The following is a 12,112-nucleotide window of genomic DNA, read 5'->3' on the forward strand; positions in this document are numbered from 1 at the left end:
TATATAAGCTATTAATTTAAAGCGGCAAGCAGAGATGACTCTCCATCACTAATCTAAAAATACAGGGTTTATATATTTACAACTCACATTTGATTATGAAATTTAATTTGAGGGTAATTAAGACATTTACATTCCAAGCAGCTCCTCGACATCGCGCGCTCCCCCAGCCAGCCACAACCATGACTTGCTGTTTTTACCTCAAGACAGCACAGTCCAGTGAATTCTAAAACACAGTTTTCTTATGAAAAATAAACTTTCTGCACTCCTTCAGCTTTACAGCCAGTAGTTTAACTCTGACAGTCCATGGTTCTCCGCGGTGACCCAGCCAAGGCAAGCCACCGTTGAAAATGGCATTTTGGCATCTCGATCAATCCAGGACTCAAGGCAACCCAGGTCAAGTCTGTGCTGCAGGCCCACCTATGCTGCTGGGACCTACGTGGCAGTGCTCTGAGCAACCTGCCCCCAGATCCTTTGTGGCAAACAGGCCCAGGAACGTGCCTGCCGTGAGTCCCAGCTGTTTGATGCTTTCTGTGGCTTCCCATGGGTCATTTCGGGTTACAGATTTCCCCAGGCAGGGAACTTAAAGGGATGTATTGGCTGTGAGATTCTGAGCAAGATCCAGAAAAAAAGATCTAGTGCCTCAGTTTCTCTATGTGCAGCTTGAGGATAACAATAGTGCCATGCTGTGAGCATGTCATGAGATCAGGGACAGGGCTGGCCTTGGTTTAGGACCCAGACACCAGGAACGTATGGACTGAATGGTGAGGCTACACTATAACATGTATATGAACAAATGCATGAGGGAACAATGAAAAACAAGTGTGCCAGGAAATTCCACTTATCTCCTGGACTCTTATCTAGAGAACAGCCAGTTTTCTTGCATGACACAATCATTTCTTTTTCTTTAAAATTTTACACGAATATAGTTGATTTAGAATGCTGTGTTAATTTCAGTTGCACAGCAAAGTGACTCAGTTATACATATGTATTTTTTCATATGCTTTTTAATTATGCTTTATCACAAGATATTGAAAATAGTGGGCTTCCTAGGTGGCACAGTGGTGGAGAATCTGCCTGCCAATGCAGGAGCACAAGAGATGCAGGTTCGATCCCTAGATTGGGAAGATCCCCAGGAGTAGGAAATGGCAACCCACTCCGGTATTCTTGCCTGGAAAATTCCATGGACAGAGGAGCCTGGTGGGCTACAGTCCATGGGTCACAAAGAGTTGGACACGACTGAGTGGCTGAGCACACACACTGAATACAGTGTGACCTTGTTGTTTACCCATCCTATATATGATAGTTGGCTTTGATTATTCCCAAACTTCCAGACAAAATCACTTTTTTAATGGTAATCACTATAAGCCTGATCCCCTCAGCAAGAAACAGTAAATGAACACCCTAGAAAGCTGTGCCCAACTTGGTATGAAAGTGATCCTTAATATCCAGGAAAATTGCTTTGTAAAGCTTTAGAAAATACCATTAATAGGACTTATACACTCATCTGAAGGCAAAGTAAGTCACCTACAAAACTCCTTGGTGTCTTTACTACTAGCAAGATTAGAAGGACTCTCTTAACGTTCCTAGAAGGTCTTGTAGGTCTTCATAGAACCGTTCAACTTCAGCTTCTTCAGCGTTACTGGTCGGGGCATAGACTTGGATTACCATGATATTGAATGGTTTGCCTTGGAAATGAACAGAGATCATTCTGTCGTTTTTGAGATTGCATCCAAGTACTGCATTTTGGACTCTTTTGTTGACCATGATGGCTACTCCATTTCTTCTAAGGGATTCTTGCCAACAGTAGTAGATATAATGGTCATCTGAGTTAAATTCACCCAATCCAGTCCATCTTAGTTTGCTGATTCCTAGAATGTCGACGTTCACTCTTGCCATCTCCTGTTTGACCACTTCCAGTTTACCTTGATTCATGGACCTAACATTCCAGGTTCCTATGCAATATTGCTCTTTACAGCATCGGACTTTGCATCTATCACCTGTCACATCCACAGTTGGGTATCGTTTTTGCTTTGGCTCCATCCCATCATTCTTTCTGGAGTTATTTCTCCACTGATCTCCATTAGCATATTGGGCACCTACTGACCTGGGGAGTTCATCTTTCAGTGTCCTATTCTTTTGCCTTTTCATACTGTTCATGGGGTTCTCAAGGCAAGAATACTGAAGTGGTTTGCAATGCCCTTCTCCAGTGGAGCACAATCTGTCAGACCTCTCCACCATGACCCATCCATCTTGGGTGGCCCCACACAGCATGGCTTAGTTTCATTGAGATAGACAAGGCTGTGGTCCATGTGATCAGATTAGCTACTTTTCTGTAATTTTAGTTTTAGTGTGTCTGCCCTCTGATGCCCTCTTGCAACACTTACCATCTTACTTGGATTTCTCTTACTTGGGCCTTGGGTAATTCTTCTCGCCGCCGCCGGCCCCAGCCCCCGGCCCGGCCTAGGCCCTGTCGGCCCCTGTCCCCAGCCCCCAGCCTGGCCTAGCCCCTAACACCCAAAAAAGATGTCCTTTTCATTATAGGGGACTGGAATGCAAAAGTAGGAAGTCAAGAAACACCTGGCGTAACAGGAAAGTTTGGCCTTGGAGTACAGAATGAAGCAGGGCAAAGGCTAATAGAGTTCTTCCAAGAGAACGCACTGGTAATAGCAAACACCCTATTCCAACAACACAAGAGAAGACTCTACACGTGGACATCACCAGATGGTCAACACCGAAATCAGATTGATTATATTCTTTGCAGCCAAAGATGGAGAAGCTCTATACAGTCAGCAAAAAACAAGACCAGGAGCAGACTGTGGCTCAGATCATGAACTGCTTATTGCCAAATTCAGACTTAAATTGAAGAAAGTAGGGAAAACCACTAGACCATTCAGGTATGACCTAGATCAAATCCCTTATGAGTATACAGTGGAAGTGACAAATAGATTTAAGGGACTAGAGCTGATAGACCGAGTGCCTGATGAACTATGGACAGAGGTTCGTGACATTGTGCAGGAGACAGGGATCAAGACAATCCCAATGGAAAAGAAATGCAAAAAAGCAAAATGGCTGTCTGAGGAGGCCTCATAGATAGCTGGGAAGAGAAGAGAAGCGAAAAGCAAAGGAGAAAAGGAAAGATATTCCCATCTGAATGCAGAGTTCCAAAGAATAGCAAGGAGAGATAAGAAAGCCTTCCTCAACCATCAGTGCAAAGAAATAGAGGAAAACAACAGATTGGGAAAGACTAGAGATCTCTTCAAGAAAATTAGAAATGCCAAAGGAACATTTCATGCAAAGATAGGCTCGATAAAGGACAGAAATGGTATGGACCTAACAGAAGCAGAAGATATTAAGAAGAGGTGGCAAGAATACACAGAAGAACTGTACAAAAAAGATCTTCACGACCCAGATAATCATGATGGTGTGATCACTCACCTAGAGCCAGACATCCTGGAATGTGAAGTCAAGTGGGCCTTAGAAAGCATCACTACGAACAAAGCTAGTGGAGGTGATGGAATTCCAGTTGAGCTATTTCAAATCCTCAAAGGTGATGCTGTGAAAGTGCTGCACTCGATATGCCAGCAAATTTGGAAAACTCAGCAGTGGCCACAGGACTGGAAAAGGTCAGTTTTCATTCCAATCCCAAAGAAAGGCAATGCCAAAGAATGCTCAAACTACTGCACAATTGCACTCATCTCACATCCTAGTAAAGTAATGCTTAAAATTCTCCAAGCCAGGCTTCAGCAATACGTGAACCGTGAACTTCCAGATGTTCAAGTTGGTTTTAGAAAAGGCAGAGGAACCAGAGATCAAATTGCCAATATCCGCTGGATCATCGAAAAAGCAAGAGAGTTCCAGAAAAACATCTATTTCTGCTTTATTGACTATGCCAAAGCCTTTGACTGTGTGGATCACAATAAACTGTGGAAAATTCTGAAGGAGATGGGAATACCAGACCATCTGACCTGTCTCTTGAGAAACCTGTATGCAGGTCAGGAAGCAACAGTTCGAACTGGACATGGAACAACAGACTGGTTCCAAATAGGAAAAGGAGTACGTCAAGGCTGTATATTGTCACCCTGCTTATTTAACTTATATGCAGAGTACATCATGAGAAATGCTGGGCTGGAAGAAACACAAGCTGGAATCAAGATTGCCAGGAGAAATACCAATAACCTCAGATATGTGGATGACACCACCCTTATGGCAGAAAGTGAAGAAGAACTAAAGAGCCTCTTGATGAAGGTGAAGGAGGAGAGTGAAAAAGTTGGCTTAAAGCTCAACGTTCAGAAAACTAAGATCATGGCATCTGGTCCCATCACTCATGGGAATTAGATGCGGAAACAGTGGAGAAACAGTGTCAGACTTTATTTTTTTGGGCTCCAGAATCACTGCAGATGGTGACTGCAGCCATGAAATTAAAAGACGCTTACTCCTTGGAAGGAAGGTTATGGCCAACCTAGATAGCATATTTAAAAGCAGAGACATTACTTTGCCAACAAAAGTCCGTCTAGTCAAGGCGATGGTTTTTCCAGTGGTCATGTATGGATGTGAGAGTTGGACGGTGAAGAAAGCTGAATGCCGCAGAATTGATGCTTTTGAAGTGTGGTGTTGGAGAAGACTCTTGAGAGTCCCTTGGACTGCAAGGAGATCCAATCAATCCATCCTAAAAGAGATCAATCCTGGGTGTTCATTGGAAGGTCTGATGTTGAAGCTGAAACTCCAATACTTTGGCCACCTCATGCGAAGGGTTGACTCATTGGAAAAGACCCTAATGCTGGGTAGGATTCGGGGCGGGAGGAGAAGGGGACGACAGAGGATGAGATGGTTGGATGGCATCACCGACTCGATGAACATGGGTTTGGGTAGACTCCGGGAGTTGGTGATGGACAGGGAGGCCTGGCGTGTTGCAATTCATGGGGTCGCAGAGAGTCGGACACGACTGAGCGACTGAACTGAACTGAACTGAACTTAACGTTACTTAAAAAAAGAAAAACCAACAACAAATTAAACTGATAAAAAAAAATCTTTATCACCATCATTTCTACTAATAAAGAAATTATTTTTATATACTTTGCAACTCCCTGTAAAACAGAGAGGAGCTTAGAAATTTATTATTATTATTATTATTATCATTATTTTGCCACTGGCAATTAATTCTTTTGATTTGTTTTATTAGTTTGTTGGTTGGGTCCAAGACCAGAATATCTTTCCAAACCAGCAGACTGATGTAAAAAAATTATTTCAGTGCAGATCTTGGCAAATCGTGATGATGAATAGCACGGTAGGACAAACTTATTCAGACACACATTTTTCAGTAGTGGCAGAGAAAAGGCTGAAAAATTACTAGTAAATTGCTTTTTGTAAAAATGCTCTCTCTTTCAAATTTTCCCTAGTATGAAGGTCTTCTGCAGGATGATGGCACAATACATTCTGACACACCTGGACAACTGAGGCTTTAGAGAACAAATACGAGCGAAGAGTGAGGGTTAAGGTTTCATTTCCTTATTATCCCCACTGCCCCCATCCTCTTCCTCACACAAGGCCCCCTGTGCATCTTTTTAACCTTACGGAATAAGTGTCTCTCAACTGTGTGTGTGTGTATGTATATATATATATATAAATTCCACCCTCATCAGGCATGCTGTGTCCCCATCACCCACGATCTTGTTCAGTCTGTAGCTCTGCCTTTTCCGTCTTTCCAAAACTGCCTCATTTTTCAAGTTTCAAATGACAGACATCTCCAAATACCCCCAGTGCCCAGTAGAGAACCAAAGACAAAAGGCTTGTTCTCTGTCTTGGTCCTGACTTCCCGCGGATATGACTGTTTCCGATTAATTCTTTTGTCAGAGGACACACAGCGGCTGTGGGGTGAGGACTCACCTCCATGTTGGCTGAGCTCTGAGCTGCATCTTTTGCAGACTAGAGCCTCAGAGCTGGCACTCTGCATGCCTCCTGGGGAGGTGGGACACTGTGATGCCTTCCTGGTCTCTCAGGTGGCTTTCCACCCCCGCCTTAGCCTCAGGACACACTCTAGCCACCCAAGGTTAAAGGTCTGATGCAGCCATTCACAATAGGAGTCAGTTATGCACCCCCAGGGCTACTTGTCTGGAGACCATTCTGGTTGTCACTTTAGAGTGGGGGTGCTACTAATATCGAGAGGAGAGAAGCCAAGATGCTAATACATACTTTACAAGGCACAGGAGAAGCCCCCAACAAAGACTCACCTGGCCCATAACACCAAGAGTGCTAAGGCTGGGAAACCTGATGTGACTGGTTTCCCTTATCCAAGCTCTGCAGGGATTACTTCTGATGTCCTCTAATGTGATTACTGGCTCACTGTTCAAGGCGTAATTGATGAAGTACTGCATTTTTTCTCTAAGCCTTTCATTCAGTAACACCAGTGAAGTTTTGGACCACACCAGTGCCATGCTGGTCTGCAATGTCAACTTAACCCAGTCCCAGATTCTGAGTGGGGGAAGGGGGAGGCGGATCTGTAACTTCCTCTTGGCCAAAGGCTCTGGGCTCCTCCCTGAAACACCACCCCCGTTGGCCTGCAGTTGTAACTCAGGGACGTAGGGAAGTGGCCTGCTTCTCTGTTCACTGGACTCCTGAGGTATGAGAAACAACATGGACTCAGGGGGGCCGGTGGATGTGTGTCTATGAACAAGTGACGTAACCTCTCTGAACTCCAGTTTCCTCCTTGCAGCAGGATGAGTAGCACTGACGATATCAGGCATGGCCCTCTGCTACCAGCAGGGCACCTGGAGACTGCACACTCCTTACCCCAGAGGGGCAGTCATGCAATTACAGGGCCTATGGCATTTCACAGGACGTGCTCTGGGAGGTTCCGTGAGGGGCCACGGGTGGTGGCTGGGACATGGCAGCCTGAGTCTGTTCTTGCATCGCTCTCACCGGCTCCTGTCAATGACCCTGCCTCTCTGGGCACCTCGCTTGGACACCAGGGCCCTCCACACCCCAGATTCTTCCTGTCTGCTTTCTTCTCGAACACAGAGAGGGGGAAAAAGCGAATGCTAACTCACAAACGGCATACTTAACTGTATTTTCTTGCTTTCAGTTCAACCCACAAGAAAGTCCTTCCATGTGCAGTAAACAGCTGTGAATCTGCCTAATAAAGTGAAGGCATTTTACCCACTGGTATTCCCCCAGAGCAATCACTGGCCACCTGCATCTTTTTAGTTGCATTTAATAATTCAGCCCAAGATGAATCTGCATGATTAACATAAAGCCTTGTGATTTTATTTTCTTTAAGAATTTAAATCCTGAAACAACCACCATTGTGTTCATCTGCAGAGGTTGTGATCACAACACAAAACTTGATTCTAGAATGAATAATTTTTTTTTTTTTAAGTTTTTTCAAATACCCCTCTCCACAGAATCAAAGAAAAGAGTTGCTAACACAGACTTTGTAGAAACCGGGAAACCCATGCCCTCGCTATGGCTGATGTTAACCCATGAGAAGCAAGCCACACTGCCGAGATTGTTGCCTTTACGGTTTTCCCATAAACCAGCCCGGCCCCCTATCACACAGCATCCAGAATGGCTAACATAAATAGATGTAGTTCAGTTCCTCATCGGAGGACTCTCCACATTTATCCGATCAGGAGCTAGAATCCCCAAGACGTCTTTAAGAGAAAATAGCAATCCTCTCGAATTCTAATAATAGATTAATCGGTAGTCCTCAAAAAAGTAGTAAAAGCCCAAACCAAATAAGTTGCATTTTGAAAAACCATCTGCCTGTGAAGTGGAGATATGCGTGCAAAACAGCAATCCGCAAAAAAATTAAAAAAAAAAAAAGCAGAAGAGACAGAGTCGTTGGGCTTCTTGATGAATATAGTAAAACAGGTTTGTCTAATGGGGAAACATGCCTTACTATCAAAGGAAAAGCAAGTGTATCCCACACGGAGAGGGAAGCAAGCTTTAATATCTGAGAAGCATTTCAAACTGTGCCTGCCAGGGATTCTCTGCCTGTCTGATTTTCCTTAACATAAAGGCCGACCTCACCTGTTTAAAAATAATTAGGGAGCAGGCATCCGTCATTCTGGCCCAAAGCCTGCGCTGCCTGTGGTTTCGTGTGGGTTTCTGTTCCACTGACAACGTCTGTTGTTGTATCTGCCTGCAGGAACCATGGTCAGTAAGGAACCCAGCAAATGCGTACTCACGACCTCCACAGGTGAAGTGGAGCCTGCCGCCTGTCTGGCCCTGGAGATGAAATATGCCCTGGATCCCAACCGACAGATTAAGAAGCGGAATAAAGCCCTGCAGGTGCGCTTTAAGGACATCTGTGAGGCGCAGAACGAGCAGAGGGACACTCAGCTCGCCTCGGGCCCTCAGGGTGACAAGCGGGAGGCCAGGTCCGCGTCCTGTAGGGCCGCCTTCCGCAAGTACATGACCGTACCGGCGCGGCGCTCCATACCCAACGTCACCAAGAGCACGGGTGTGCAGACCTCGCCCGACCTCAAGAAGTGTTACCAGACTTTCCCTCTGGACCGCAAGAAGGGGACTCTCAAAAGCATCCCAGGCGCCGAGGCCTTTAAAAGTCAGAACAACGGGTTGGTAATTGACGCAAAAGAGAAGAGCCAGGAAGGGCCCGGCGAGGAGGCCCGGCGGTGGGGTGCAGGCCGGGTGCAGAAGACCACCGCCTTGGTTTTCCACTCCGACGAACATGTGAACGCGCTGGGGCCGCCCGCCGGGGTCAACTGCACGGAGCAGTGCAAAACCCCCGACCGGCACAGCTGCCGCGATGCTCCGGTGCAGAACTCCAGTCGGTCGTCCTCCCAGGAGCTGGAGTATCAGCTGCCCGGGAAAGCCAGGCACGGCAGAGCGACCCCGGACACCGAGGAGCCGGCTCCATCGGCCCACCGGAGGGTGTTTAAGACCGAGGTGGCCACCGTTTACGCACCCGCCCTAGGCGCCAGGGCCCCCGCGCCGGCCTTGTCGAACTCCGCCCCTTCGAGCGAGTGGTCCCTCTGCCCCGCGGCCGACATGGAGCGGAGGACGGCCGCGCAGGCCAGCGAGCTCCAGGCGCCAGGCACCGCGCCGGCCTGCTCGCCCCCGACGCAGTGCCTGTCCCCCGAATGTAGCGAAGAAGACGCCTTCCTGCAGACTCAGGCCCCCTCGGGGCAGGAGCGCCAGCCTTGTCCCCAGGCGCTCGCTGTGGATGAAGAATGCCAACAAATCGTGCCTCACACGGAAGTGGTCGACCTGAAAGCACAGCTTCAGATGATGGAGAACTTGATCAGTTCAAGCCAGGAAACCATCAAAGTGCTCTTGGGGGTCATTCAGGAGCTGGAGAAAGGAGAAGCCCACCGGGAAGGGTATGTATGTTTCCGCCGTTCTTAAGATGCCCTCTGCAGGCTTGCCACCCTCTGGGGGGGCCACTGCCAGCCCCCAAAGCCCAGATCCCTAAATGAGACCAAAGCCAGCATTTCTGAGAACAGATTCAGGTCTGAGGACGGGGTTGGGGGTGGGGGGCAAGTTCAAAGGGGCCCCAGGTTATTCTGTGATCCTAAAACCCATTCACCCTCACCTGCAAGGGTGACTTGTTGGCTAGCATTCATGGGCCTGGTCTGGAATTCAGTACATTTTGAATGAATGGATGGATCCTCCCTTTTTAGCTCTGGGGGCTAAAGGTTATAATACTGATGAAGTACAATAGGTATGCCGGTCCAGAATATCTAATCTAAATAAGAAACGACTTGCCTCTTAGTAATGGAAAAGAAATTCGGATGGCATTTTGAAAAGTAAATGCTGACTCGCTTATGCTAAATAATTAGAATATTGATATTCAGGACTATACCAGGTTTTAGATTTTATACAACAGACAATATGGTCCCCCCCACCCCCACTTACTTGGAGCTTACAGAAGCGATGTCCATTCTTAGACAGATGCTATCTGTATATGATTAGGAGAGAGACGCCTTTTAAGAGAGACACCTTTCTCCACGAGATGCCCTGTGTATCCAGATGGGCAGGAGAGAGAATGTTAACAGCCAGGACTGTCTGCCGCTGATAACAGATTGCTGAAGTTTGTTTCCCATCTTTTGAACTTGAAATTGTGCAGCAGCGAATTTAACAACAAATGACCTAACAATAGGACATTAGTCTTGAGCCTCTTAGCTAGGAAGGCCAGGCTGGGTGCTAGGGTGATACAAAACAGCCAGCACTGCTCTGGTTCTGTGCTTCTTGAAATAACGTTGTGGTTCATTGGCTTTGTCGAGATGGCCGATTGGCTCTTTCCCATTCCCCTGTGATGCTGTCTGGATTCTTCCAGCCCATGTTTTGGAGGTGGCAACTGAGACAGTGCACTCTGGCCTCGTGTGATTAGCACCCTTCACCCTGTGGGCCCCAGTCCCTGGTCAAGTGAGCTGGCAGCCAGGCCAGCATGATGCTAAGCCCAGAAATGCACTGTCAGGACAGCAAGCCACCCGGTGCACAGGATGGCTGTGATTGAGTTACATCGTGTTTGTATCTTGCAAACTAAGGGGAAGAAACAACCTCTATGTTCCAAGGTAGCAGAGGAGGCTTAAGGCCTGGCCCCAGAGCTGAGCTGCCTGATGTAGATAGTGCCCTTGGCATCTGGCTTCTCCAGCTTCATGTAGGTGGTCGATCTACAAAAGGAGTTGATGGTCAGTAAGCTACCGCCCCTGCCCCACCCCCTGCCTGGCACGTCCTATGACCTAGCATTGTTTGCAGCTGACAGTATGAAGCAAAATGAGTTGCTAGCCAGTTGTAAACTAATCTAACAGGAGATTAGTAGTAACCTACCATGACAGAAGGCTTTCAAAAGTCTTTGTTGAATTTTGGGTTTACATCTCCATTTTCATCCCATTTCAATCATTTGGACTTGAATAAATACACAGCCAAAAGCAACATAGTGCAGTGGGTCTATAAGGGATTTGTTGACCAGCAGAGCACATTCCCACAGAAATATTAAAAGCCCAGACAGGACCGATCACAGACCTCGATACGGCTGCTAGTGATTTAAACCAGACAGCAAAACAGAAAGACACCAGCATCACCAAACGGGAAATAAAATTCAGCAAATGGTGTAAAACCAAATGTGTATCTAAATAGCGTGCATCTCACGGGTGTGTATGCCAAAATAAAGCCCTGCATGGGATGACCATCCACAAACACCCATGCGAGGACAACTGTGTTCTAGATCGAAGCTCCTTCTATTAGAACAAGGGCGGAGAGTTGTTTGAAATCTGAGTTTTCGGAGGCTACGTCAGTCTACCAAGTGGTGTTGAGTTTATTAAGACACATCTAGACAGGAATTCGGGCTCTGAGGACTTGGGGCAAGGGCTTCACCTCTCTGTGCCTCACTTCTTCACCTGTCCCTTGGAGCTCATCACCTGCCCTGCAGATGGGAAGGGGAGCAGGCCGGGGGCCTCTGCATGGGTTCGTTTCTCATGGTGGCATGAGGGCCGCCTTGCTGGTTAGCAGTGTTGGGTCCTGAAAGCTCAGAAGGGAGATTCAATCCACGTTTCTCCTATACCTATGCATTCACTGTGATGAATGCACCTCTATACGCTCAACACACAGGCTGACCCCCAGCGAGGCGACTGCAAGCCCTGGGCTGCTCTGTCCAATACAGGTGCCATGGGTGGCTACTGAAATTCACCCTCAAATTAATGACAACTGAAAAATCTTTAGTCACATCAGCAACTTCACAGGTGCCCAAGAGCCACAGGTGCCCACCGACTCCTACACGAGACAGAGAATATTTTCATCATCCTGAAAAGGCCTTGGCCCCAGTACCCCTAAACAAGGTCCAGTGCCCAGCTCCTAACCTTCTGAGGAGTGGGCACCTTAGATCAAGGCAAAGGATGATCTGACTTAGAAATCAACCTCTAGTTCAGTTGTTGTCTGCACGGGTCAAGTTACTGGTAGAAAGGCAGGACCGTATCGGGGTGAGCTCCCACCTCCGTTCCTAATACAGTAAGTCCCTACATAGGAGACTACAAGCTGCAAACTTTCAAAGATGTAAAGGTGCCCCTGTATGCCAGCTGTGGTACTGTACTACTGGACAAGGTACTGTACTATAAGACTAATGTTTTAGTTTTTGTGTTTGTTTTTTATGTCTTAT

At 47.0% G+C, this 12,112-nt stretch overlaps 2 protein-coding genes across 6 annotated transcripts in view; one reads left to right on the top strand and one right to left on the bottom strand.

Annotated features, from left to right (window-relative positions):
- DOCK1 (dedicator of cytokinesis 1) overlaps positions 1–12,112 on the bottom strand; it is a 556,115-nt gene that overhangs the window by 284,964 nt on the left and 259,039 nt on the right. The gene's annotated exons all lie outside the window — the stretch shown is intronic.
- Positions 1–12,112, top strand: part of INSYN2A (inhibitory synaptic factor 2A) — a 65,032-nt gene that overhangs the window by 18,241 nt on the left and 34,679 nt on the right. For 2 of the 3 annotated variants that reach the window (XM_081533048.1, XM_081533070.1), the window contains one exon: positions 8,144–9,338. In XM_081533048.1, the coding sequence (XP_081389174.1) occupies positions 8,149–9,338 (1,190 nt within the window). In that variant the 5' untranslated portion in view covers positions 8,144–8,148. Of the gene's footprint in view, positions 1–7,356; positions 9,339–12,112 lie in introns of those variants that run through there. The other variant, XM_081533059.1, reaches the window with a different exon arrangement.

This window comes from Giraffa tippelskirchi, chromosome 2 (genome assembly GCF_054371585.1).
Source record: "Giraffa tippelskirchi isolate mGirTip1 chromosome 2, T2T-mGirTip1v1.2.pri, whole genome shotgun sequence".
Classification (NCBI taxonomy): Eukaryota; Metazoa; Chordata; class Mammalia; order Artiodactyla; family Giraffidae; genus Giraffa; species Giraffa tippelskirchi.